This window comes from Takifugu rubripes, chromosome 22, assembly GCF_901000725.2.
Source record: "Takifugu rubripes chromosome 22, fTakRub1.2, whole genome shotgun sequence".
Lineage (NCBI taxonomy): Eukaryota > Metazoa > Chordata > Actinopteri > Tetraodontiformes > Tetraodontidae > Takifugu > Takifugu rubripes.
Genome location: NC_042306.1, coordinates 9,174,026 through 9,198,031, shown reverse-complemented (window position 1 = coordinate 9,198,031; position 24,006 = coordinate 9,174,026). Strand labels below are relative to the sequence as shown.

The following is a 24,006-nucleotide window of genomic DNA, read 5'->3' as shown; positions in this document are numbered from 1 at the left end:
CTGGTCCACAGGGCTCCATGCTGACACTCTCTTCTTTTCTGGAGAGTTGCTTCTCGCCCTGTTCAGACACTATTTCCTGGAGCTCTTTCTCCAGCCTGGAGCTCTTTTCCTCACTCTCTCTCAGAGCAGCCTCAGTCTGGGTCAGCAAGGCCAAGGTGTCTACATGAGCTTCATTCCTCAAGCTCTTTTCCCTGAACTGCTCCTCTCTTTCTGGCAGGACCTCTCTGGGTTGTCCCACCTCCTCTTCAAGGCTCCCTTCAGAGTTTTGCAGCTCTTGGGAGTCATTAATGTCATTCAGAGGAATGTTGATCTGAAGGCCGATGTCGACTTTCTTGGGCTTATCATCAACCCCATTCAGTTCCTCCTGGATTTCAACAGTCTGAAGGCCGACGTCGACTTTCTTGGGCTGTTCATCTACACCATTCAGTTCCTCCTGGATTTCACCTGTCTGAAGGCCGACGTCGACTTTCTTGGGCTGTTCATCTACACCATTCAGTTCCTCCTGGATTTCACCTGTCTGAAGGCCGACGTCGACTTTCTTGGGCTGTTCATCTACCCCATTCAGTTCGTCCTGCATTTCAACAGTCTGAAGGCAGACGTCGACTTTCTTGGGCTGTTCATCTACCCCATTCAGTTCGTCCTGCATTTCAACAGTCTGAAGGCCGACGTCGACTTTCTTGGGCTGTTCATCTACACCATTCAGTTCCTCCTGGATTTCAACAGTCTGAAGGCCGACGTCGACTTTCTTGGGCTGTTCATCTACACCATTCAGTTCCTCCTGGATTTCACCTGTCTGAAGGCCGACGTCGACTTTCTTGGGCTGTTCATCTACACCATTCAGTTCCTCCTGGATTTCAACTGTCTGAAGGCCGACGTCGACTTTCTTGGGCTGTTCATCTACCCCATTCAGTTCGTCCTGCATTTCAACAGTCTGAAGGCAGACGTCGACTTTCTTGGGCTGTTCATCTACCCCATTCAGTTCGTCCTGCATTTCAACAGTCTGAAGGCCGACGTCGACTTTCTTGGGCTGTTCATCTACACCATTCAGTTCCTCCTGGATTTCACCTGTCTGAAGGCTGACGTCGACTTTCTTGGGCTGTTCATCTACCCCATTCAGTTCCTCCTGGATTTCAACAGTCTGAAGGCCGACGTCGACTTTCTTGGGCTGTTCATCTACCCCATTCAGTTCCTCCTGGATTTCACCTGTCTGAAGGCCGACGTCGACTTTCTTGGGCTGTTCATCTACACCATTCAGTTCCTCCTGGATTTCACTTGTCTGAAGGCTGACGTCGACTTTCTTGGGCTGTTCATCTACCCCATTCAGTTCGTCCTGCATTTCAACAGTCTGAAGGCCGACGTCGACTTTCTTGGGCTGTTCATCTACCCCATTAAGTTCGTCCTGCATTTCAACAGTCTGAAGGCCGACGTCGACTTTCTTGGGCTGTTCATCTACCCCATTCCGTTCGTCCTGGATTTCACCTTTCTGGTTGAAGCCTTTTCTCAAATCCAGTTGCTGTTGTAGAGACGCTTTCTCTTCATCCTTTTTCTTGTTCAGCTCTTTGGCCTGCTGGAGTTTGTCGTTTAAATCTCTGTTGTGCTGTTCAGCATAGAACAGTTGTCTTCCCTGCTTATCATATTTCTGTTGCAGCTCATGGAGTTGTTTCTTCCAGTACGCCCTCTCTTTAAGGACCAGGCCATTTTCTGGACTCTCAAAGTCTCTGGGATGCTCTCTCCGTCTCCCCATTAACTCTGTCTCTGCATTAACAGTCTGAATAAACAAGAAACAATAGGATTAAACTTTAAAGAATGCATCAGTTAATATTCCTTTTTTGTAAATGCACTTTATAAAAACATTTCCAAATAAAGAATAAGAATATTAAAGCAACCCAAACTAAGACTCCTCTCCAAATGTTCAGTTCCCAAATACATTTTATTTAAAATATTTAAATAAATCACTATGAAGTAAAAACAGAATTTATCTCATATCACTTAAGAAAATCAACCGGATCATCTTACCTTTCTGACGTTTCTCTTCTGTTGCCACATTTTGGTTTATTTTTGAGTTAAATTCTCACTATTGTAGCCAAAATACTCGTACAGACACAGTTTTGTATGTGTTGTTTAAGCGAAATGGTTGCGATAAATGAAATAGATTAATTTTTTGGTTTGATCTTTGGGTTGTCCTTTTGTCTTTGATCCTTGCCCCATCTTCTGTCCATTGATCTGTGATTCGTGACACCATCGCACGCTACTTTATATCCCCAGAGGACACCATAACGTTTAACGTTGCAATTAAGCACTTACAGCATAAAATATCACATCAACGCAAGGAATATATTTTTGGGAGATTCCTCTGCATTATAATGGAGCCGTTCTTACAGAACATCAGGACCCCAGAAAGTCAAAGTCTGACAACATGACTTGGCAACGAGTTGCGCGCTCCCACTAGTTATCTTGCTGCACTTTCTTCTTCTTGTTGCTTTAAAAGTGCAGCTTTTCTCTCTCTTTCTATTTTCCTTTCAGTTTCTTCCTTTTCTGCTTGCAGACGGCAAGATACTGAAGCTGCTTCTTGGTCTGCAGCTATCAGCTTGTCCTCGGCCTCAAGTAGGCCTTTGTAGTTTCTCTTGGTGAACCTCTTGTTCAGCCATATTCTTCAGTACAGCTTGTGTGGCTGAATAGTCTGCTGCAGCTTCTTGTCTTTGTGCTGAGGATACATTAGAGACAACAGAACTAGCTTTAGAGTAGTTAGAGGCTGAATGTGAGCTGCTTGATACAGAAGACGCAAATACAGAACCAGAATTAGACCAAATAATCTTCTCCACTGTACCTTGCATTTGAAATTGAGCATTCTGAACCACAATCTCTGTGTCAGATACCGTATTGGCCCGAATATAATACGACCCTGATTATAAGACGGCCCCCACTTTTTCAGTCTTATTTCAATGCAAAAAACACCGTCTTATATTCGGGCCAATACGGTACTTGTTTATTTTTATCAGCTATATTTAACAATACATTTTGTGCCATCTGACCTGTTGTGTCAAAATAAAACCTTTAACCTTAAAATCAACATTTTCTAATTATTCTTAATAATGGGTAATGTCTCATACATATTGAATCTCTTTGTTTTGTGTTACACCAAAGTATTACAATCCCATACAAGTGGTGATTACTGATCAACTGCTTAATTCTCTGATCCAATCAACCTACATGTTATTTAATCATTCAGTTTCAAACAGCTACAATAGCTTCAGAAGCACAATGGCTTTGACAGGATTAAGTATTTAACTGGCCTGGTGGTAATGGTTTTCCCCTGTGTGACACCTAATAAATAAAGGTGTGGAAACGTAGTTGTGTGACTGTAAGATACTGTAGGTGACAGTGTGACCGCTGCTCTTGGTGAGATTCTCAGATCCACACAAGTTTGGCTCATTGTAGGTCTGGAGCCGGTAGCATTGATACCTGCTCAGGTAGTGTTCGCTCCTGTCCGTCCTGGGTTCTACTTCGTTGTGTCTCAGCTTCTCAGCTCATCGAAACAGTAAGTGTCTTTTATTTTTATTATTATTTTTGCTTCCTGTGGGCATCCATACCGCTTCGGGACTCCACACCCGCTTCACATTGTGCGTTGCAGATATGATTAAACATGCATGAAAAAAAACCAAAGCCATACCCAAAGCAAAAACCACACCCAAGCAAGTAAAAAATGTTGCAGTTTAACCATTTTCTCTACATTGTGAGAAATTACATCAGGGAATGCAAATGCATCGCAAAATTCATCGGGCAAGGTTTAATTTTCTTCTTTGAATTCAAAATAGCTCGATCCAAAAGCATGTTGCACATCATACGCAACAGTGTGCATGCGGTTTGACTACGCTAGTCGTAATTTCTTTTTGTTTGGCTTAAGATTTTGTCTTTTACCGCGGTGAAGATAGTGTTAACTTGGATGTTAGACAGATATTGGCTACGGGTAAGCCTTGTCTTCGCTCCGGCAGCAATGCGCCTCCGAGCCAGCCGCTCCAACGTTTCAGGTGCACCCGTATTGCAGACATTATACAGGAAAGACACGGAGACAGAAGACGATCGGAATACACTGGACCGAGAATTTATTGACCTTAAATGCTATATAACCTAATTAAAAACACATGAACAAAGATTTAATGCAAAAAACAAAAATCATTCAAATGCTGCCAGTGGAGCTTTATCAGCCAACATCGATTTTGAGTCAACTGATCACTGGAGCTGGAAGCCATCGAGCCAAAATTCAAATATTTACAAATAAAACTAATTTAAACAGGTTTTATTTTAACATAGTTTCATTCGAACAGTTAAAAAAAGAAAACTTCAAAATCAGTGTTGGTGCCGTTGAAACGCTGAAACACGTCCGACTGTAATACCAAATATTGACCTGTAGTTGGCAGTAGAAGCATGAAATCTAGAGCGGAAGTCTCCACAACCAATCACATTAGAGAATTTACCGACGTCACAACTGCGAGCGTTTTGTTTGGCCTGCAAAATCCCAATCAGCATACAGTTTATAAAGGCTCTCATTTTTCATAATTAGTGATGAAGTGCTGTGCACATCATTGACGGTTATGACAATTTACGCAATTTAAAAAAAAGAAACATTATCATTGCAATAACAATACACCATGTAAAAAAAGAATTACTCTTTCTTAAAGGATAAGCTTTTAAATTTGTTTTCACTTCAAAAAGTAATATTCATTAATAATGACGCTATTTTTAATTGCAGCCTCACAACACTGTGAAATGGGAGATGACCGCTTCATCCCTGTCAGAAACAGCAAACAGATGAATGTGGCCAGATTCCTGCTCACAAAGAATCAGCCTTCCTGCACAAATACATATTCATTATCAGTAAGTCAAATATACAAAAGTCACATACTGTATACTGTTTTTGTGGTACATTGTTTTTATTGTTCATTTTTTTATTGTTCTTATAGGAAAGACAAAAAGCCTGGTCCATTAAGCTGAATGGATACAACATCAATAATGCAAGGATTTTACAGTTTGGAGGAAGAACGCTGAATGATCCAGCAGGTGAGCAAACTGGGTGCATGGCAAGACTGTGGTGTTTTCAATTTTTAACAGTTTTTTTATGTTCTTCATGGTCACCTCTAATTCTCAGGCTGTCAAAATAATCTGAAGGTCAAGTGCGGTCAGACAAGGATGCCCGCCTCTGTCCAAAAAGCAAGATATGTATCGCCAGTTCCTGACAGAATCTTGGATGCTCCTGAGGTTCAAAATGATTTTTGTAAGTTCTGAAGTATTTCAAGTTTAGTTGATACATTTGCCGGTATAAAAGACGACTCCCAGAGCAGACGATATTGGTTCCCATTATTTCAGATTTGAATCTTCTTGACTGGAGCAGTCACAGTGTTCTTGCTGTAGCCCTTCATAACTGTGTTTACCTGTTGGACACCACCAAAGGAGGCATCATTTCCCTCATGAAATTGGAGTGTGAAGAGGACTACGTCTGCTCTTTGTCTTGGACCAAAGAAGGAAGCTACCTTGCTGTTGGCACCAGTGATTGCAAAGTTCAGGTTGGTGTTTGATTAAAGCAGCATCTTATGCACATGTTAACCACTCGCATTCTAAATATTGATGTCCGTTTCATCCAAAGTTGTGGGATGTTGAACATCAGAAGCGTGTCCGCAGCATGGCGAGCCACACTGCCAGAGTTGGTAGCCTGAGCTGGAACGACCATATTCTTTCCAGGTACAGATCCTCCCTCTGATACAACGTGGAAGTTGCATTATTTGTGTTTCTGATGTTCCCAGCATGTAACTCTGTCATTTCAGTGGCTCCAGATCAGGACACATTCACCACCATGATGTGAGGGTGGCAGAACATCACGTCTGCACGCTCACCGGTCACTCCCAGGAGGTGTGTGGGCTGCAGTGGTCCCCCGATGGCCGATACCTGGCCAGCGGAGGAAATGACAACCTGGTGTGTGTGTGGCCACGTGTGCAAGATGGCGGTTTGGGCAACAGGACTCAGGCTATTCACAAATGGAGCGACCATCAGGGAGCTGTGAAGGTGAGATGTTCTAGACCCAAACTGGAAACGGTTTGAGTATGATTTACAGATATTTGGTCAAATCATGTGAAAATTTTCAAACTTTAATGTGATTTCAGGCCTTAGCCTGGTGTCCATGGCAGCACAATATCCTTGCATCTGGAGGTGGTACCAGCGACCGTCACATCCGCATCTGGAATGTCAACAGTGGTTCCTGCATCAGCTCACTCGACACTCAGTCACAGGTATCTATATATTTCCTTTATATTTGTCAAAAATACTGTAGTGATAATAGTTTGCTTGTGGGGCAGTGCTAAATAGACAATCGTTTACTGACAGAACAGAACAAATGACAATTAATGTACACTATAATAAAGTGATGAACTCAGGTTAGGCTGATTGCATATAAATAATGCCTTCCTCTGTAGGTTTCCGCCCTGTTGTTTGCACCCAACTACAAGGAGCTGGTGTCTACCCACGGATGTGCTGACAACAATGTTGTCATCTGGAAGTACCCCTCTCTCACAAAAGTTGTGGAGCTGCACGGTAAATGACTCAGATTTCTGTCTGTACTTGTGAGCTGCGTGAATCATTTCAGTCATGTAGGACTAAACTAGTATCTTGTCGTAGGCCACGACGACAGAGTTTTAAACGCATCTCTGAGTCCAGATTGCTCCACGATTGCAACGATCTCCGGAGATGAAACCATCTGTCTATGGAAGAGTTTTGAAGTGGATCCTGTCAAGAAGCATCAGCGAGAGAGGACAGTCCAATCTCTTAACACTAGCTTTTTACGCTCCATGAGATGATGCATGAATGTGACTGCGAATAAATTGAAAATCCTGCACTTTTGATGCTTGTTCGATGCATTTTTATACCGACCTTCACAACACGATTTCAGCTGTTAACGCAAAACTTTAAACTTTCTAAAAGTGGACACCCACAAGTTTTTGCAGCAAAAACAATTGGAAGCGACAATACAAAGCATTCTTTATTTCAGAAAGTCAGAGACGGGTTAAGCCACTGAACAGTGGAGGGGTTACCAGTAACGCAAATAGCAACATCATCATTTTAAACAAGACTTTTTTTCCCATCGTGAAAGTCAGATCCAATTCCAACAAGCCTACCTGGGCTTCAAAATCTGATCATACACCCCTCCCCCAGCCGCCATCAGTGCACGTGCAATCACAACATTAAAAACACTGGTATGTATATCCATTGTGGTGCTTTCCAGGGATGGCTTCAACACAACACCAACATTTACTTTCTAAACGAATAAAAATTACTTTGCACAAGTTCATGCATGGTGGCGAGAGGTTTCGCAAGGCTAAAGTTAGAAAATCAGGATATATGGATAAACATGACAGCAGTACGTCACCCTCTGAAATTGCAAAAATGCAAAACACTTCAAATCTGTAATATACAGTATAAAATTTCGTTCCCACAACTTCTCAATTCTCGAGGGGTGTGGAATGTTTGGCACACTGTAACTGCTTTCCAAATGACACAGACCTTCATCTAACAGTTTTATTTCAAAAGATAAATATAAACAGATAAGAACTAAGCGGTCGGTGTTCCCGATGAAATCGTGGCGCGATCACGCAAACGTGCTAGCCTTCAAAACCGTGATACTCCTGAGCAACAAGGTCATTCCAGCTGCACTGTTGGATGTGGAGAACAAGCCTGTGTGAGTCAAGCCGGAAAACAAAAAATACTATCAGTGAGAAACTGAGCACCAAACGTATTCATACAACGCTCATCACAGTTAATAGATATTCATTTTTATACTGACAACAACTAACAAACACAATTTGGCGAGTAGAGATCTCCAATGATATTTCATCCATATCTCAACAAGTGAACGCAGGCCAGTTTAATTGAAACCTGTGCACTAGTATCTGTCCATTGTGCAGAACCGATGAATGACACCTCAGTATCTCTACTGGCTCATCTCCTTATCGCCCCGCTCACAGAGTTAGATTTCTTTCACTTTGCCCAGCAACACTTTGCCGTTGGCGTGGTGGTGTGCGTTCCCGTTCTCCAGGTGCTTCCCATTGGCCACCACGCCGATGTGCTCGCCGGCTGAGCCGTTTTGCTTGGCCCGCTCCGCCATGGCCGGGAGCCGCCTGCCCTTGACGTAGGCCTGTATCCAAAAGTTGGAGAAGAGGAGGAAGAAGAAGACGCCGTATATCCAAACGAGGTGGATCCAGAGGGGAACCTGGTAGTCACACTTTTCCATGAAGTAGTACTGGCTGATGTGAATGGAGACTACAACAAACTGCATCTGACGTGAGAGCAAAGTGATAGCATGTTAGAAAAATATGGAGAGAAAAAAAAAGGATTATCATAGTAAATAGGGACCCACAAGCTGGATGGCGGTCATATACTTCTTCCACCAGAGGTATTTCTGGAAACGAGGCCCCGCAGCAGAGAGTCCATAGTAGAAATACATGATGACATGCACAATCGCATTAATCATGGCGTGGAGGCAGCCCATTCCACCAGCTGGAAAAAGAGGAAGAAACATTGTTTTGGTAAAACAATGTCATTTCTTGTCTCTCATGGTCAGTGGAGCAAGTTTTCTTATTTAATTTCTGCAAGCAAACCAAGTTGACCTTTTCAAATCCTTACCTGGAGTCAAGGTGATGCCCCACCACCAGGTCCAGGGCATGAACGAGTGATGGAACACATGCAGAAATGTTATCTGGCTTTGTTTTTTCCTCAGCACGAAGAATACCTGTCACAGAAGCAAAAACCCGGTTTCAATTACTAGGTGCCCAAACCCCACAGGAAAGGGATTATGTTTTAGAGATTAAAACCAGCACCTACCGTGTCAAGAAGCTCGATGTATTTCGAAAAATAAAACCACCAACTGGCTCGAATCATCTAAAGAAGAAGCAGAGGTGTGGTCAAATATGTGGGGCAGCTCTGTTTTCAAACCGAGGTGATTTTTTTCCCCCCAGTTTGTCAGGCTGAGAAAGTGAGATGTAAGGAATAAAGCCAGAGCTTTTCAACTCAGGTCAATTTTGGAGAGTAGAGTTGCTCACCCGGAGAGCTTGAGGACTGCTGGAGTAGTCGATGAGGTCGCATCGCCACGTATAGGTTGTGGCCCAGCCCGACATCATGAACTAAAAAGGTGGAAAACACAACATCGGTTAGCATGTTAAAGCATCAGTGTCATAGGAACACAAAGAAGCACGTTTCCACACACTCCTTCATCGTCTGTACCTCATACACGATGTAGCCATTCAATAAAACCATGCTGAGGTTGTAAACAATCATGGGTGATTTTAAACCAAAGGGCTTCCGGTTCGCCATGAGGCGAGGCCCCACGGACACCGCAAAGACAACATAGGCCAGGAGGATAGCGGTCATCTCCACCGGGCTCTGCATCAGGGGGTAGTCTCTGACCCGCGCATCTGGCGACCAAAAAAAAAAAAAAAACCGCATCATGACTGCCCCGCTAAGTCTTTTTATGGTTTTGTTCTGAGCCAAAGAAGACACACAAACACACGCTTACCTGTCCTCGATTTGAAATAGTCGTACAACTTTAAAATGCTTGATAGAGCTTCTCGCAGCATGGTGGCTGCTGGTGTCTCCTCTCTTTAAAAGCCCCTTTGAAAAAACAGATTGAAAATGGGGAAAGGTGGATGAAACAGGGATGAAAGTGAGGTTTACATCAGGTCAGTGAAACACAAAACAAAAAGTCCACCTGATCTCCCGCTGCCTGAACAAACAGGAGACAGCTGCAGGGCCTCATTAAACATGCCCGAGTACCCGTGTGTAAACAATTAGGGAAAGAACTGTAAAATGACCCTTTTAAAAAAAAAAAAAAAGTATCCTAAAGTTATCTTTACATTTGTGAGTGTGGATGGAAACGGGCTTAAGCATTGTGAAACCCCAGAGTGCTTCTGCCAATCGAACACCATGAAAAATCGTCACTCTAACTAACAGAGCAAGTCAAACAGGTGAGACAAAGAACTTGGCCTGGTCAGCCAGGCTACGCAATGGTGACTCACTGGGATGAAGACTAAAGCAGCTTTTAATATTACAGCATGCCATTTCAAAGAGATGGAAGGGTTCAAGTGTGAGAAAATGTCAAGGAAAACATTTTTAACACACAATACCACTCACCTGCTGAGCACAAGTCCTCAGTTGTTCCTCCTGATTGTAAGGAAAAAGAAAATCCTGCTCCACAGCCAGGACAGAGAGTCAATCCAAAAGATCCAGCAGGTCAGAGGCCCCCGTTGAGAGTGATCAACTCAGATGCATGCGTGGGGAAACCTCTGTGGAAGGGTTAGTCTCCTCAAATGTCTGTGGTTACTGTTTGATATCCAGCAACAGGAAACCTTGAGGGAGCCGAGCCAGCGAGTGGGAGCATGAGAGAGGCGTCAGGACTTAAAATGACAGTTTAAGTCCGGGACCTGGGCTCTCTCACTCAATTTAAACCCCAGAGTGCTACTACAGCCCTAGCTGGTTTCAGAACCACACCCTGTTTCAGTGCTGCGGCTCCACCTCCACACCATCGCAGCTCTGCTTGTGATTGGGTCATTCCGTCAATGGTGGTGTTGAGGACGGGGTCAGGCTGTTGCAGGCCTGGGCTGACTGGCCCCATTGTTGACTAATGCAAAGCATGAGCATCGGAGGATAAGACATCTTAAATAATCACACATTTGGTGCAGATTGAAATAGTGATTTCCTCCAATAATATGCAACTAGTCATAGAATACAATTTTTTTTTTCATACCGGTTAATAATGCACTTTGAGTGCTATTTAGGTTAAAGGTAAAGGTTAAAATAATGGATTTGCACATGACATCACAGCTTTCCTGGCCCATCCTTCCCTGCGGTGTGGAGGACTAGGCTAGGTTCATCAGTTATGACAATTCCACCTGCGCCTCTGGTTTTACCTGTTTCCCAATGCTGGGCGTGAAGCCTCGATGAAACTCGCGGCTTACCTTTCCGCTCGTACTCCATTTTGGCACGCAAGGAATCCACAAGTGACGCAGCGGATGGCAGAACCTGGAACAATCGCCATGTGTTTACATGATGGATTTGCACATGGTGCCTCCGTGTGGGAACGCAGACGCCAGACCACGTCGACGTTAAATCACTGAATACAGCCAAGAGTCCACATGGTGCGACATGCAAGTGCGACCTGTTGAACAATTGTTAGAATGCAAGAGGAATACAGAAGCAATGCCATTTTCCCAAGGACCAAACCGTTTCACAAAACTTTAACAACATTCTAAGGCAAACCTGATGCAGAAGCAGATGCCTTTGTTGCATCTCTGCATTTTAATGCGCATTCCTGTTACATCATCTTGTTTTAAAGGTGTGACTGTCGCCTCAGTTTGCTCGAGGTTACCAAAATCTTTCATGAAGGAGAAACTGAGTTCAACAGTGTCAAACATAGCTAGAGGGCTCTGGATAATACCTGCAGTCTGGCTTTTACTTGCTGGTAAAATGGTAAATTGAGTTTACAATGATGTAGCTTGTGGGATAACAGAGTCAGCTGTTACCCAATGTGGCCAAATTACTACACGCTGCAAACACACCAAGCTGTCCTGGGTCCTGTGACTGTCTTAAATTGTCTGGTAAATATTTCCACTAACTAACAAACAACTCGGCATTGTCTCTGGAGAATAGTGGAAACACACCTAGATTATAGATAGAAAGCTGGTCATTTTGAGCTAGTCCAATTCCACTGGATGGAATACTTGAGGACGTGGGTGGACAAGCTCTGCCGAGGAGAAAACAAATGAATGGGGCACCAAATGGATGCATGCTTTTCGGAGTGGGAGTCTAGAAAACGCAGAGTTGCAAAACTGGAGCAATAAATTGAGGTTTTCTCTGCTTGCTGACAAGTACATTTTTGGAATCTGGCATTTTGTCAACCTTGAGTGCAGACTGACAGAACTAGATTGTTGAGTCAGGAGACGCATCGCATTTACGAGTGTTTAACTCTTAATTCATTTCAGGACTACCTACTCAAGCCCCCAATGAATGAATACATTTACAAATGGAAATATCTAAAATGCACCGAGAACCTGACAAACATCCATGTTCTTTTTAAAGTAAGTAAATACTGGCCATAGCAATGTTTTTTTTTCCAATAACAAGACCATTATTCACTAACAGGCATGCTAATTTCCAATAAACATCACCTACAATTGGAAGAATAAAGGAGTTGAGAGGTTTATAAAGTGACGTGACCGGTTGAAGTTTCACTCATTTAGAACTTTCTCAGATTTGATATTGTGTGTTTATTTAAAGAATAACAGGATAATGTTTAATTTTAACTGTGAACCAAAGAGCTTCATCTTCATTGTTAAAAATAATAAGCACTTATAAGTGACAGACTAATAACAGTAACAATTATGTTGCTATGAAAGCGAAGGTAAAAATGTCATAAATTCTATAGATTTGTATTGATGGAAATTATTTTCATTTTGTTATGTTTCTGGAGGACTGATCCTGTTTTTCTATTGAATATTAAAAAATGGATTTATCTCACAGAAAATGAGAAACAGCGACTTATATAGGCAGTATGGGGTAATTACAAAAAACTTAAAACTGCAAAGCAGGTTTCTGTGTTTTCTGAATATACTGGTTTAACCATCCTAAAACTTAATTATGAGTTCAAACTGAATTCCACTTACTACACCAGACTGACACAAATCTGGTTAATGAATCTTTGGTGGATCTTTCAAAAGATTCTAAAGTTACGGGCAAATAATCTTTAGCGCAAGATGAAACAAGTATACAGGATAAGCTCTGCAGTCAGGGATAACCTGGTGAAAAAAACAGGAAAATTCCAGTCTCCCTTTAATAAATGGGAGAAAATATTTAAATATTATACACCAAAATATAGTTACACATGAAGTGGACTAAACTCTATTTAAATCACTGATGACGTATAATACAATGACTGAATTATTCTAATTTAAAACTGAAATAATCTCATCTTGACAATATTTGCCCCGGTTCCACATTATCTATGTAGAACACATAAAACAGCCCTGGCCTCCATTTGTGTTGCTTCCACATAGATGATTTATGGTGTTTGCACAGCATAAAAATAATAAAGGATAGCGAAAAAATGCAGTTAGGCAAAAGTGCAGAGCTCCATAAACTCGCCTCAGTCTTTATCAGCTCTGAACGGGGATTACAAGTGTGACACTTTTGGCCTGGAACACTTACATAAAAGCTGACCTAAGGTCAGCGACGGAGGTGACACACCTGCGTCAGGGAAAGTCCGTAACAAAGACGCGAATCTGAAAATGTCCGAAACTCGAGCTCTCGCACTGTTGACATTTTTAAAATAGCCAGAAGAATGATTTCCCCGGGTGTTCCAGCCTACGTCAGGTCGACGCTCCCCTGATTTGTGAATGGAAACACGGACGCGTTCGCGTCGCTTCCCTCTTTGCGCCGCGGTGAGGTGTCCGCGCTTCAGAGGCTGAGAGGAAGCCGCGAGACTCCACCTCCGGCCTGCCCTGCGCAACAAATTCAACGCATCCACTCGGCGCCAATGGGAAGGTGGAACAACAGGTAGGCGGCCTCTAAGTGCGTCTCTCGGTTCAGCTGGTGCCCTCAGAAGACACATTTGGGACGAGAGCTCCGCCGCGACGGGAAGGTGAGTTCCCACGGATCAACAGTTTCTCTCAAATTGGAGGTTCCGCGTCTCAATTAGAGGAGGTGCGAGGGGAGCAGCTCGGCGTGAACGCAACGTGTCAGGTGAGACTTAATGTTTGCGTGGAGTAAACTCATTTCATTCTTTGGAAATCAGATGGAGCCTTCCTTTTGTCCGAGCTGTGTAATTTATGTGGTATCAGCTCGGTGTTGCATAATCCAAGATGTGTAGCAATGTCTTGACTATCCCACTGTGACTCAACAATAACACCTCCAACATATTATTATGTAAGTTTCACTTCATGCTGTCTGCTTGCTGGGAACCCACACTCCTCAGCAGCAACTTTTCGAACTCACTGAAGCCTTTTTATCTGGAAACGGCTCTCCTCGGTCCACAGATGCCCCACGGTGCTGCCCATTAAACCTAATTCCTCTGGGATAAAGAACGGACAGAGCTGATCCAAAGGTCAGCCGCTCCCTTGACCCAGATCCCCGCCCCCCCCCCCCTCCTCCTCCTGCGAGGAGGACATGGAAGTCCTGCGTCGATCCTCCGTCTTTGCCGCGGAGGTCCTGGACGTCTTCGACCGCTCGCTCACCGAGAAGGAGCTGGTGTCCCATTCCAAGGCCTTGTGCCGGGACTACATTCTGTCCAGGCTCAACCAGAACGGGCTGGGGTGTTCCAAGGCCGAGCTCAACCTCTCGCCTTCCAGCGCGGCGCTTGCCGATGCATCCATGGTTCTTCTCTGCCTGGGTAAGAGACGTCTTCAGGCCACATACCTGAATTTGCACGTGCTGAGACACGATTAGAATTGTCTGTACTTTGACCCGTATTCGTCTATGTAAGGGAGAACTCGAAGAACGTGATGCAACACGTGACTATTCCTCCACTTCTTTAAATTTTATCCGAGCTTATGGTTTCAGTTTTAGGTGAAATACTTAATTCCTAAAAACAATCGAGCGACGCAGGGATGTAAATAAAACCCTGCTGTTTGTGATGCACATCTCAGTCTGCAGGGCTGCTTTTTCTTTTTTTGCTGCTTAGAAACATAAGCAGGGGCTGAGGCTTCTTGTGCTTTTGAAATGTCTGTAAAAACTAAACGCCAGACGGGGGGGTGGGAGGAAACCGGTCCTCTTGGGTGCCCAACAGATCCGGCTTCACAAAGGCAGCGATGGGTTCAGAGCCTTCAGATCGGAGTCAAAACCATAAATGCTCTGAGTTTTATAGAGAATCCAGTTTTACTAGCGCAGTCGAGCACTCTGCAGGCTGACGTGGATCTGCTAAACTCTGATAGTAGAAGGAAAAGCAAGCTGACAGCGTGATATCTGTTCTTGAGTCTAAAAGGAAGAGTCCACATTTAGAAGGCAGTAGGCTGAGGACAGATGACTCATCAGAGCCGGACTGGTTAATTGAAACAAACCAAACCGCAAAGACACTTTTATTCTCGCTGAAATGAATTTGTTTTAGCAAAGACATGCGTGAACAACGGTTCTCCGTTGCGTAATTCTCTGAATGAGCCTTTGTGCAAACATTTTCTTTGATGTTCTCTTCATTTGTTTGATTTGTCCCACCTTTTTTCGCTCTGTTGTTCTCACTTAGGCGACGAGCTTGAATCCATGCAGCCCAGCTTGTACAGGAACGTCGCACGGCAGCTCAACATATCTGTTGCCATGGAGAACATGGTTTCGGATGCCTTCATCGGCGTGGCAACTGAGATCCTCTCAACAGGTACACGCAGTTATCTCGGATGGGGACGAGCAATCGACATAAACCCTAAACACTACTCGTTCTGAGGATTCTTAATTAGCGGACATGCTAACGGTCCAGAACCTAACAATGTTCTTTTGAGCTGGAAAATTTGGGACCTTAAGAGCAGTTTACCCGAAACAAAAAGCAAATCCGCCACAAATCACATTTTTGTGTGGTCATAGCTGATTGTGATTCCTGGTGGCGTGAAGGCTTTTTTCTGTCACTGGTTCGGGCCCCCAAAACTAAAAATGCAATCAACATTTTCGCTGACGCTGTGTGTTTTACACAGACGAGTCTGATCAGGCCTGACCTGGTCAGGTCGCAGGCCTTCTGTGTATGTTAATGACAAAAACTCATCTAAACCTGTTCTTTATACCTGAGTATGAAGCCCTCTCAGACCGTGTGCTTTGAGTTATGCAGCTGTCGGGATTCTTTCCAGTTGTCTTGACAACAGTTGTGCCTTTTGCCTCGATTCTACATCTTGAAAACTAAAACCTCTCATGCAGATAAAATCTAGCCTCTAGGGTAGATTAGATGCTTTCAGCACTGTCCCCTTTTCATGCCTTCTGGCGAGGGCTCTGCTCCATGTTGTCGTCACGGGGTTGCAGTTTCTGAACGTGGCGTGGGATTCCTCGTGAAGAATAACAAAATCGGGTGAACCCGGGCGGCCCTAGCCTCCTGCGATGGGTATAAATAGACGACGTATTCCTGGTTTATTTTTACTGCTGTCCCCAGTTTGTTTTATAATGACGTGGTTTGGGCTCAGCCATGTCTTGGAGTTTACCATGAATCAAGCGACCACAGAAAAGTATGTTTAGTGACTCCGCGTATCACGAGCGTCCATCTCCACTGCGGTCTCGCTAAAATCAACACTGCTCGCCTCTCCTCCATCTATCTTTTCCTGCCTCCCACTTGACTTCCTTCTCTTTCCGCCCTCCCCTCTCCTGGACTCATCCCTTTGCCATCTCTATTCTTGGCTTGCTCCTCAGCAGGAAGTGAGATGTGACGTACCCTGACAGCTTCCATGAATAGTTATCTCGTTTAAGCTTGCCCAGATCTCTTTCCCCTAATAGCCTCAGTCAGACACTGCAGGCCAGCTCTCGAGAAGGGCCATGACATTAGAAGCCAGGCTAAAGAGGCTAATGCCATTAAGCCCTTCACTCCATCATTGACGGTTGTGACAACTCCCGCCCCCTGGAAACTTTATATAGAGATGGCCAGAGGTCCTTTATTATCTCTGGAATGTCTGGATAGAAATTGTGACACAACTTTTCAGCTTTTGAAGCCTCATTTACTATTTTATGGCAATAAATGTTTGGATCTGTCACCAGTTGGCCATGTTTCTGTGAGTGCAAGGGTCACCACCATAGCCTGCAGGTAAACGAAAACACACATTTGTACAAGAGAACAAAAAAGGGAGACCCAAACCGCGCAGGGACAAGGACAAGAAACATGCTAATTGCTAACATTCCTAGTAGGAGGTATTTACGTTCTCTGCATGACTTCTTTCACTCAGTTTGGATGTTTGATGAGTTTTTGGCTCTAATATGTGAATATTAATATTCAGTTGCTGAATAATTATTTATTTTTGTCTGTCAAAAATGGCCAACCATTTAACAGAAGGGCAATTACTGTTGATCACCACTAGGGGGCTTCTCACTATTCCTTAGCAAACCAGAGGTTCCTGACCAAAATACAAGGTGCAAGCTGAAGCTTGGTGTTTTGTTCTTGCTCTAGGTATAACGTGGGGTAAGGTGGTCTCCATGTATGCAGTAGCCGGAGCCCTGGCAGTAGATTGTGTGCGACAAGGCCACGCGACCACGGTCCACATCTTAGTGGACAGTCTGGGCCAGTTTGTCCGCAAGTTTCTAGTTCCCTGGCTGAAGAGGAGAGGGGGATGGGTAAGTCATGACTCGTTACCAAAGCAACCTTTTCCGGCTTAAATGTACCATCATGAGTATGTTCATCTGCTTTAACGGTTTAGATCTCAAAGCAACACTTTTTTGTTGCTAGAGCAGTCTTTCTTATCTTGTTAATAAGACCCCAGTTCAGTTTCATAATCATTACCGTTATGTCAGCTCAACATCTGATATAATCGCTTTCTTAGAAAAAGATTGTGGCTTCCTGCAGGCTGAGCTGGTAATAAGATGCTCAGTCACATGTGGCTCCACGGTTTGTTCTTGTTTATGGAAACACAGCAAAAATAGGCCTTGATAAACAGCTCGCCCTTGTTTTACCAGGCTAGTGTTCGCCTTCTGCTGAAAAAAAGGCGGTATTTGCATCAGGCGGAGCTCGGAGCTCCCAGTGCTTGCTTATTTTTACAATATTTATCCTGTTTAATGCAAGATTTCCCATGTCAACAGGCAGATATCTCGAGGTGTGTGGTGAAAAAGGACCTGGCCCCCGAGCACCACTGGCTGTCGTCCTCCGTTGAATCTCTGAAGTACTTCCTCTCTACAGTTTACGTGTACATCATGAAGGAAGCGTGAACTTCTGAAAGGATTAAAAAAAGGTGCCAAGGCATCATCACCATCACTGGACGCATGAGCGGAACTCTCTCACCTTCTCATAATGGAGACAGTCTGTCGCTGAATGGCCATCAGCAAATGTTTCATCAGCACCGTGTCCGAGTCTGCGGTTACCCTTTAACCAAAGAGTAACCACGTTGATCATTGAGCATAAATGACGCTGGAGGACATTTCTGTCACTCCACCTTTTTTTTTTTTTATGGCATACGCTAGTGCATGAGCTCCTCCCTTTATTCCAAGGGTCAGGTTCAGGTTGAATGTGGGCAAAAGGAGGCTTGGTTGGATTGGAAAGTCCCACAGAGGTTGGGGCGGGATTATTGCACTTTCATGTCAGGACCTGAACAGCAAAGAAGTGGCGCACACTTTGTTCAGATACTGTTGCACCAGTGTTGCTTTTAAACTGTAAATAGTCTATTTATGATTTTATTCTTTTTTTAATTAAGATTTAAAAATCCAAGCCGCTACAGTATAGACGGCCACTGTAGTCCTCGGTATGACCGGGTAGCGCGCCTGTTAGTCCTTCTCAGTGTTAATTTAATTTTTTTTTTTGAACATTTTTGTAAAAAGCCAGAATAAACTTCAGAAAGTTTTATGCCGTGTATTTATTTACATTGTGATTTATTTATTTTTTATACACATAATGATGACAAACTATTGTCCTCCAGTCTAAAAGCAAGAAGATTTAACTGGATTGAAAACATACATTTTGAACTCCTAGAAGGAGAAAGCACCCCAAGAAACATGAAATAGGTATTTAATGCAAATCAGGGGTTATGTCATCGAGTGAAAGACTTTGAACTTTACACTTGATTATAAATGCCTTCAGAAGGACAGCAGTAGCTTTGTTAAATGTCATTAAAGTGCAATGATAGTTGAAGGACAGTTTACATTAAGTCATTGCTTCATAGCAACTTAACGTTAAATCCACTGAGATGAGTTATGTCGTGTTTACCACAAAATTGGTAGGAAGGTAAACAATATGACTAGAAATTAATCTTAAAATAGCCTGCAAAGTCAAACATTTTTTGTTAAACCTTAAACCATTTATTTAAATGTAGTTCCAATTGCTGCAGGGGTTTGGGTCAAAATGCCCGACAGTAGACGATGTGCAAGTGCTGCGTCGGTGGCTTGTTGTCCGTTGCCATAGAAACTGTCTGCTCGAGCTTGCCATCTGGCCGCAGCTGGAAAACTCTGCAAATCTGAAAGGACAGGAGTGCCCACGCGGTCGTGGGTGCAAGGTAGCGACAACAGGAATGAAGTCGGGGTGAGACGAGGACGCTACCTGCTGCACGTGTGGCTCCTTTGCGAAAGAGGTTCTGGCTACAGCCTGGCTCTGCAGCTCCAGCCGCTGCGCCGTCAGCTCCCCCTCCTCGATCTCCACCAGGCCTGCACCAAAAGGAGCTGGTAATGTTCCGCATCTTCACAGTATTTTAAAGCTTTTATGTTATATGCATGAATAAATTTGCATCCACTGTCACAATACTCACAAAACAGAGAAGAACAGATAAAATCAATGTTTCTGTGCACTGGATATTATGCCTTACAGCAACAGTGCACAAAAAGCACATTGTTCTGCTTTTAAAAATTGAACTAAAGTGGTTTATATTCATCCATGCCATTCATGTTGTTGGAAAGAGACCTAGCTCAAGTTTTCTAGAGATCTTTAGTACCATCGTCCGAGTTCCAGCTGCTGTACCTGAGTTCTGTGCTATGATGAATGCCACTCTGTTGGTTCCTGGCTGCATCCGAATGAAGCCACATTCCCTGTGCATCGGCTTCTTGGTTTCTGCATGAAAGGCATTGAACCTATAAAATACAGCAAGAGTGAAGAATTAGCAAATGGCATGACATCAAACAGTTTTCTACTTCGTTACTTCTCTGCATCTTTTTTCTCTAATCATATTTTTCCAAAAACTGTTAAATGTTATTTTAAGTGTAATGAAACTAGTGAAATGAGTAGCCACAAACACTACTTCAAGCCCTTTTCAACTGCTTACGTATTAGCTTACATAAAGTTGATGACTGGTTGACCCACATGGCTGAAGCTCAGTGTCTCCATATAGCGGAAAGGTTTTATGGATGGAAAACAGCCTTCTCCAGGTTCATCTGACTCCCAGGTACCAAGAAGCCATTCCAGAGGGAGAAGGCCCATGTTCAGCTCCACTAGTGGTCAAGCACAAATCTTCATAAATGAAAAGCAATCCAAAATAGTTGAATATCTAGTATGTACATGCAGCGAATTGTGGAAAGAAATAGCTAAATTAGGCTGATTGAACTAAGACATTTTTATATGATGTGAAATAAATGGTGAGATGAAATATTGATATCTATGCTGATTTTGTCTCAGTGCGCCAAGAGCACAATTGTATAATTAATGATACATTAGTACTTTATTACCTGTGTATATCTATTGCAATTTATTATCATAATCCATTTAATAATTTGATTCGAGGTTTTATTTAAAATTACATTGACCTTTCCGCACATTTTAAATGGGGAAGTGATCGCATGAACCAGTAGGGGGCAGTATCAACCTGCACATTCCAAATTAACCGGAGAGGAAGAAGAGTTCGTTTTCCAGAGGAAGGTTATATTGTGCGAAAATGGGGGCAAATGTTGCCGCACACCGGCCACTGTATTCATTTCTACAGAGATTAGACGGGTCATAAATGAAGAAACATTATTTAACTGAACGAAAACGTCAAAACACGAAAAAAATGACCGGCGTCTATAATTCGGGTTAGGGTTAAAGTCGTCTTTGTTTCAGGTTAGATGTAATTTCAAGCGCATCGTTACAAATGTCCACATTTATAATAACCATTTTAAGTAATTTAGCTAAAATGAATTCGATTTATATGGTGACATTTGGCGTCGGCATTAACATCTTTTCATATGAGCAATGTTTACCATTTAAAGTGTTAGAATTTACCTACCTGTATGGTTTTCAGTGCTAGCCATGAATAAATTTATCTAAGATGAAACGAGCACAAATCTATAAAATCACCTAACGCCGATCGAAACACCAAATTAGGGCTGCACTTCGGTGTGACGCAGGGTAATTTATATAGAACTGTTGAATCATGGGAAGTGTAGTTTGAGGGGCTAATCGTGGTAATGATTAAGAGTGTGAGTTTTTATTTTTTTATTTTTAAGAAAGCAGGAATCGTATTTGGTAAAATAATATTTTATTAACATTTGTAGGGCTCGGCACAGGCTATGGACTAACATACCAGGTCTATAGCTTGCAAGTTTGCAAGAACATGAACATAAATTTGCAATTTATACAGTCAAATAACACAATTAAGAATTTCTGTTGGGATCTCTTAAGCCTTGCTCTTTTTGCAATTCTTGAGAGCATCTTGCAAAGCATGAAGTGCCTTGTCAGCATTAAACTTCTCACAGTTGTATCCCATCAGTCCAACCCTCATCACCTAAGGCAAAGAAATGGCAACATTAAAGTACATCAGAATCTTGGATGAATGTGCACTTTTATAAATAATAAAATGCATGTATTCTGAATTGCATATCAGCTATTTCTTAAACATTTTTTTAACTTCATTGTTTTAGTGATCCAAAAAAATGCAGATGCAGAGAATTATGAGCAACAACCTACCATTCCAACTGAAGGTCCCAGACCTCCAGTCATCTCCATCTGATGGTGCTTCATAATGTAGGCAAGCATCTCCCTCCAGTCGTAGCCATCAGGAATGGCAATCGTAGTAACAGAAGGAAGCCTCAAATCCTGCGGAGAACGTGCATCACATACTAGTGTTATCACTGAAATCTCAGTTTCTGACCTGGTTACATGAATTACAAATCCTGCAGTTATATTTATGTCTTGTCTTTCTCACCCGATCAGGGATAAAAAGCTTGAGGCCCATGTCCTCCAGTCCTTTGTACAAATAGGCTGCAATCTCCTTGTGCTTCCTCCAGGATTCCTCGAGCCCCTACAAGAATAGAAAGATCAACATAGATTAAATTGATTAACTGGACAAGCCATTAGCAGGAAGACAGATGCCAATTCTGCCAATATATTTTCATACATTATCTACACAAAACATTATCTTTCAGTGGCTTTGACTTTTTAACTTTACCTTCTCAGCCAGGATTGCCAGACTCTCTCTCAGGGCAAAGAATCCAGACACTGGTCCAGTATGGTGATATCTAAAAAGATAAAAATCTTGACAATAAAGAAAAATAACCCTGAAGAATGGTATCTTGTCTATGTGTGATAAAAACAATAAACTTACATTCTGGCTGGTTTGCCATCACAACCCCAGTAGTTGGATAAATATGTCATATCAAAAAGGTAGGAAAGGGGTTTTGTTTTCCTGTTGAACATCTTGTGGCTGTCAGAGAAAGAATGAGAATTTGCTGCTTAGTTGAGTGAGTTTAAGAAGAGAAATGTTGTAAAATCTTAGTAGACTGATACCATGCTCTGTCATTAAAGGAGATGGGTGCGGTGCCAGGAGGGGCGTTCAGGGCCTTCTGAGAACCAGTGTACAAGATGTCAATATCTGCAGCAAGAGACAGATTAAATGGCATTCATACAATAACACATTAAATGCGTATTTTAAAATGTGGAGATATATTTTTATGCTGGCGTGTGTCGTATTTAAATCAAATATCATGAAGATTTTGAAAAGTTCAGACTTTCACTTTTTTTTTCTCATCACAGCCTTACTTTGCTTGTCCATAAAAATCGGTGCTGCCCCGAGAGATGCAACTGTGTCGACCAGGAAAAGGCAGTTATGTCTGCGGGTGGCAGAGCAGAAAGAGCATTTTGAGACATTGCAGATGATATTTCTCAATCAGGTTTGGGACCTACTTTCTGCAGATGTCTCCAATCCCATCGACTAGGTGGCAGAGGCCGGCAGAAGACTCTCCGTGTGTGAGGAAAAACAGGACAGGCTTGTGTTTCTGCATGGCCTACAGTCAGATGTAAAAACTAGTTTGATAACATGCACATATTTCTAACACAAAAATGTTTCAGAGACGTTATTCTCACCTGTTCAATCTCCTTATTGCTGAAATATCCCCCAGGTGCTTTTACCAGTCTGTGTACCTTGGCACCTTTTTAAGATATTTTTTTAAATTAGCTTTTATTTTTCAACAATGTGATATTCCATCATGTAAATAGAATTATTGAGCACAAAAGCAGTATTTAATTCCTTTTACGCGCGGCAATGCGTAAAAGCGCATGCCAAGACCCACCGCTTCTCTCCGCTATTTCTGCAACTCGCTCGCCCCAAATGCCGTTGATGGCAACGAGCACGCTCTCTCCGGGCTCCACCGTGTTGAACACCGCACACTCCATTGCAGCGTGGCCGGAGCCGCTCATGGAGATGGTCATGTTGTTTTGTGTCTGAAAAGCGTACCGGATCCCCTCTTTGATGTCATCCATAACCTATGGATCAGACGCACAAAAAAAGTTAACAGCACACGCACCAAAAACTGATTTTACTGGGTGAAAATTACCATGTGTAAACACATATAATTATCGCTAATCTTGTCCAATATAACGTTACATGAGTAACTTCTATGGAATCTTTAGGTTGCAATATGATAAGGCTGATACATTGTTCAACAAAAACTTAAACATACCGCTCATATTTCCAAAGTCTTACACAAATCATTACCTCAAACATTTCACTGTGCATGTGGCCAATTATTGGTTTAGCCCCTGCTGCTAAAATACGTGGTGGGACGTTTGACGGTCCTGGTCCAAAAAGGTAACGCAGTGGAGCTTCTAATGGCCGGAGCATGCACGCCGGCGGCGGGATGGTGACAGTGGACATGGAGCGCTCCAGCTGCTGAAGCAGCGGTGCGCTCCGCCTGAACAAAGCCCGCTGCATCATGTTGGTGTCCCAGAACAATCTGCACGGAGTGCTGCCGAGCCACTGAAGCTGACTTTGAGGCTTGACGGAGGATTTAAAACAAACAGGTCTTTGACCTATCGGCCATGGGGCGGTGAGCAATATTATTTCCTCCCTCTCCTCGACATGGAAGTAATTTACCTCATTAAAGTCTTATATGAATTAACAGTAAACTTATACATTTTAA

The 24,006-nt window shown here is 43.0% G+C and overlaps 5 protein-coding genes across 6 annotated transcripts; 2 read left to right on the top strand and 3 right to left on the bottom strand.

The window, feature by feature from the left end:
• The first annotated feature begins 3,447 nt into the window (after positions 1 to 3,447).
• LOC101065248 (cell division cycle protein 20 homolog) lies at positions 3,448 to 6,868 on the top strand. 2 transcript variants are annotated; one of them, XM_029831502.1, is made up of 10 exons: positions 3,448 to 3,538; positions 4,751 to 4,875; positions 4,962 to 5,058; positions 5,147 to 5,272; positions 5,365 to 5,561; positions 5,642 to 5,736; positions 5,820 to 6,057; positions 6,156 to 6,281; positions 6,465 to 6,582; positions 6,667 to 6,868. In XM_029831502.1, exons 2-10 carry the CDS (start codon positions 4,768 to 4,770, stop codon positions 6,843 to 6,845), a joined length of 1,284 nt encoding a protein of 427 aa, XP_029687362.1. In that variant the 5' UTR covers positions 3,448 to 3,538; positions 4,751 to 4,767; the 3' UTR covers positions 6,846 to 6,868. The 2 variants fall into 2 exon arrangements, with proteins under 2 accessions (XP_029687362.1, XP_029687361.1); XM_029831501.1 differs by lacking the exon at positions 3,448 to 3,538 and adding an exon at positions 3,951 to 4,028.
• A 133-nt stretch (positions 6,869 to 7,001) lies between these two features.
• On the bottom strand, positions 7,002 to 10,517 carry elovl1a (ELOVL fatty acid elongase 1a). Its single transcript, XM_003975555.3, has 8 exons — positions 10,171 to 10,517; positions 9,557 to 9,651; positions 9,265 to 9,455; positions 9,084 to 9,164; positions 8,866 to 8,922; positions 8,668 to 8,773; positions 8,402 to 8,541; positions 7,002 to 8,320 (listed from the first exon to the last, which is right to left on the bottom strand). Exons 2-8 carry the CDS (start codon positions 9,615 to 9,617, stop codon positions 8,012 to 8,014), a joined length of 945 nt encoding a protein of 314 aa, XP_003975604.1. The 5' UTR covers positions 9,618 to 9,651; positions 10,171 to 10,517; the 3' UTR covers positions 7,002 to 8,011.
• A 3,115-nt stretch (positions 10,518 to 13,632) lies between these two features.
• On the top strand, positions 13,633 to 18,544 carry bokb (BCL2 family apoptosis regulator BOK b). The gene is made up of 5 exons (XM_003975585.3): positions 13,633 to 13,773; positions 14,067 to 14,419; positions 15,266 to 15,394; positions 17,153 to 17,316; positions 17,779 to 18,544. Exons 2-5 carry the CDS (start codon positions 14,197 to 14,199, stop codon positions 17,902 to 17,904), a joined length of 642 nt encoding a protein of 213 aa, XP_003975634.1. The 5' UTR covers positions 13,633 to 13,773; positions 14,067 to 14,196; the 3' UTR covers positions 17,905 to 18,544.
• On the bottom strand, positions 18,531 to 21,005 carry thap4 (THAP domain containing 4). Its single transcript, XM_003975584.3, has 5 exons — positions 20,877 to 21,005; positions 19,953 to 20,106; positions 19,640 to 19,749; positions 19,226 to 19,329; positions 18,531 to 19,142 (listed from the first exon to the last, which is right to left on the bottom strand). The coding sequence occupies exons 1-5, from the start codon at positions 20,899 to 20,901 to the stop codon at positions 19,026 to 19,028; spliced, it is 510 nt and encodes a 169-aa protein (XP_003975633.1). The 5' UTR covers positions 20,902 to 21,005; the 3' UTR covers positions 18,531 to 19,025.
• Positions 21,006 to 21,111: 106 nt separating this feature from the next.
• On the bottom strand, positions 21,112 to 23,867 carry agxtb (alanine--glyoxylate and serine--pyruvate aminotransferase b). Its single transcript, XM_003975583.3, has 11 exons — positions 23,583 to 23,867; positions 23,158 to 23,350; positions 22,952 to 23,016; positions 22,772 to 22,872; positions 22,628 to 22,698; positions 22,376 to 22,460; positions 22,194 to 22,292; positions 22,038 to 22,107; positions 21,795 to 21,890; positions 21,557 to 21,685; positions 21,112 to 21,374 (listed from the first exon to the last, which is right to left on the bottom strand). The coding sequence occupies exons 1-11, from the start codon at positions 23,799 to 23,801 to the stop codon at positions 21,267 to 21,269; spliced, it is 1,236 nt and encodes a 411-aa protein (XP_003975632.2). The 5' UTR covers positions 23,802 to 23,867; the 3' UTR covers positions 21,112 to 21,266.
• Between the last annotated feature and the right edge of the window lie 139 nt (positions 23,868 to 24,006).

Excerpts from the sequence above, each read along its gene's own strand:
- LOC101065248 (XM_029831501.1), top strand. The coding sequence starts at position 3,995 with ATGCGCCTCCGAGCCAGCCGCTCCAACGTTTCAG. Across the intron at positions 5,059-5,146 it reads AACGCTGAATGATCCAGCAG|GCTGTCAAAATAATCTGAAG; the intron begins GTGAGCAAACTG and ends TCTAATTCTCAG. Across the intron at positions 5,273-5,364 it reads TGAGGTTCAAAATGATTTTT|ATTTGAATCTTCTTGACTGG; the intron begins GTAAGTTCTGAA and ends CCATTATTTCAG.
- elovl1a (XM_003975555.3), bottom strand. The coding sequence starts at position 9,617 with ATGCTGCGAGAAGCTCTATCAAGCATTTTAAAGTTGTACGACTATTTC. Across the intron at positions 9,456-9,556 it reads CTATTTCAAATCGAGGACAG|ATGCGCGGGTCAGAGACTAC; the intron begins GTAAGCGTGTGT and ends TTTGGTCGCCAG. Across the intron at positions 9,165-9,264 it reads ATGGCTACATCGTGTATGAG|TTCATGATGTCGGGCTGGGC; the intron begins GTACAGACGATG and ends CCACCTTTTTAG.
- bokb (XM_003975585.3), top strand. The coding sequence starts at position 14,197 with ATGGAAGTCCTGCGTCGATCCTCCGTCTTTGCCGCGGAGGTCCTGGAC. Across the intron at positions 14,420-15,265 it reads CATGGTTCTTCTCTGCCTGG|GCGACGAGCTTGAATCCATG; the intron begins GTAAGAGACGTC and ends GTTCTCACTTAG. Across the intron at positions 15,395-17,152 it reads AACTGAGATCCTCTCAACAG|GTATAACGTGGGGTAAGGTG; the intron begins GTACACGCAGTT and ends TTCTTGCTCTAG.
- thap4 (XM_003975584.3), bottom strand. The coding sequence starts at position 20,901 with ATGGCTAGCACTGAAAACCATACAG. Across the intron at positions 19,330-19,639 it reads CATCATAGCACAGAACTCAG|GCCTGGTGGAGATCGAGGAG; the intron begins GTACAGCAGCTG and ends CTTTTGGTGCAG. Across the intron at positions 19,143-19,225 it reads AGGAGCCACACGTGCAGCAG|ATTTGCAGAGTTTTCCAGCT; the intron begins GTAGCGTCCTCG and ends CTGTCCTTTCAG.
- agxtb (XM_003975583.3), bottom strand. The coding sequence starts at position 23,801 with ATGATGCAGCGGGCTTTGTTCAGGCGGAGCGCACCGCTGCTTCAGCAG. Across the intron at positions 23,017-23,157 it reads AGAAATAGCGGAGAGAAGCG|GTGCCAAGGTACACAGACTG; the intron begins GTGGGTCTTGGC and ends TATCTTAAAAAG. Across the intron at positions 22,699-22,771 it reads ATTGGAGACATCTGCAGAAA|ACATAACTGCCTTTTCCTGG; the intron begins GTAGGTCCCAAA and ends TGCCACCCGCAG.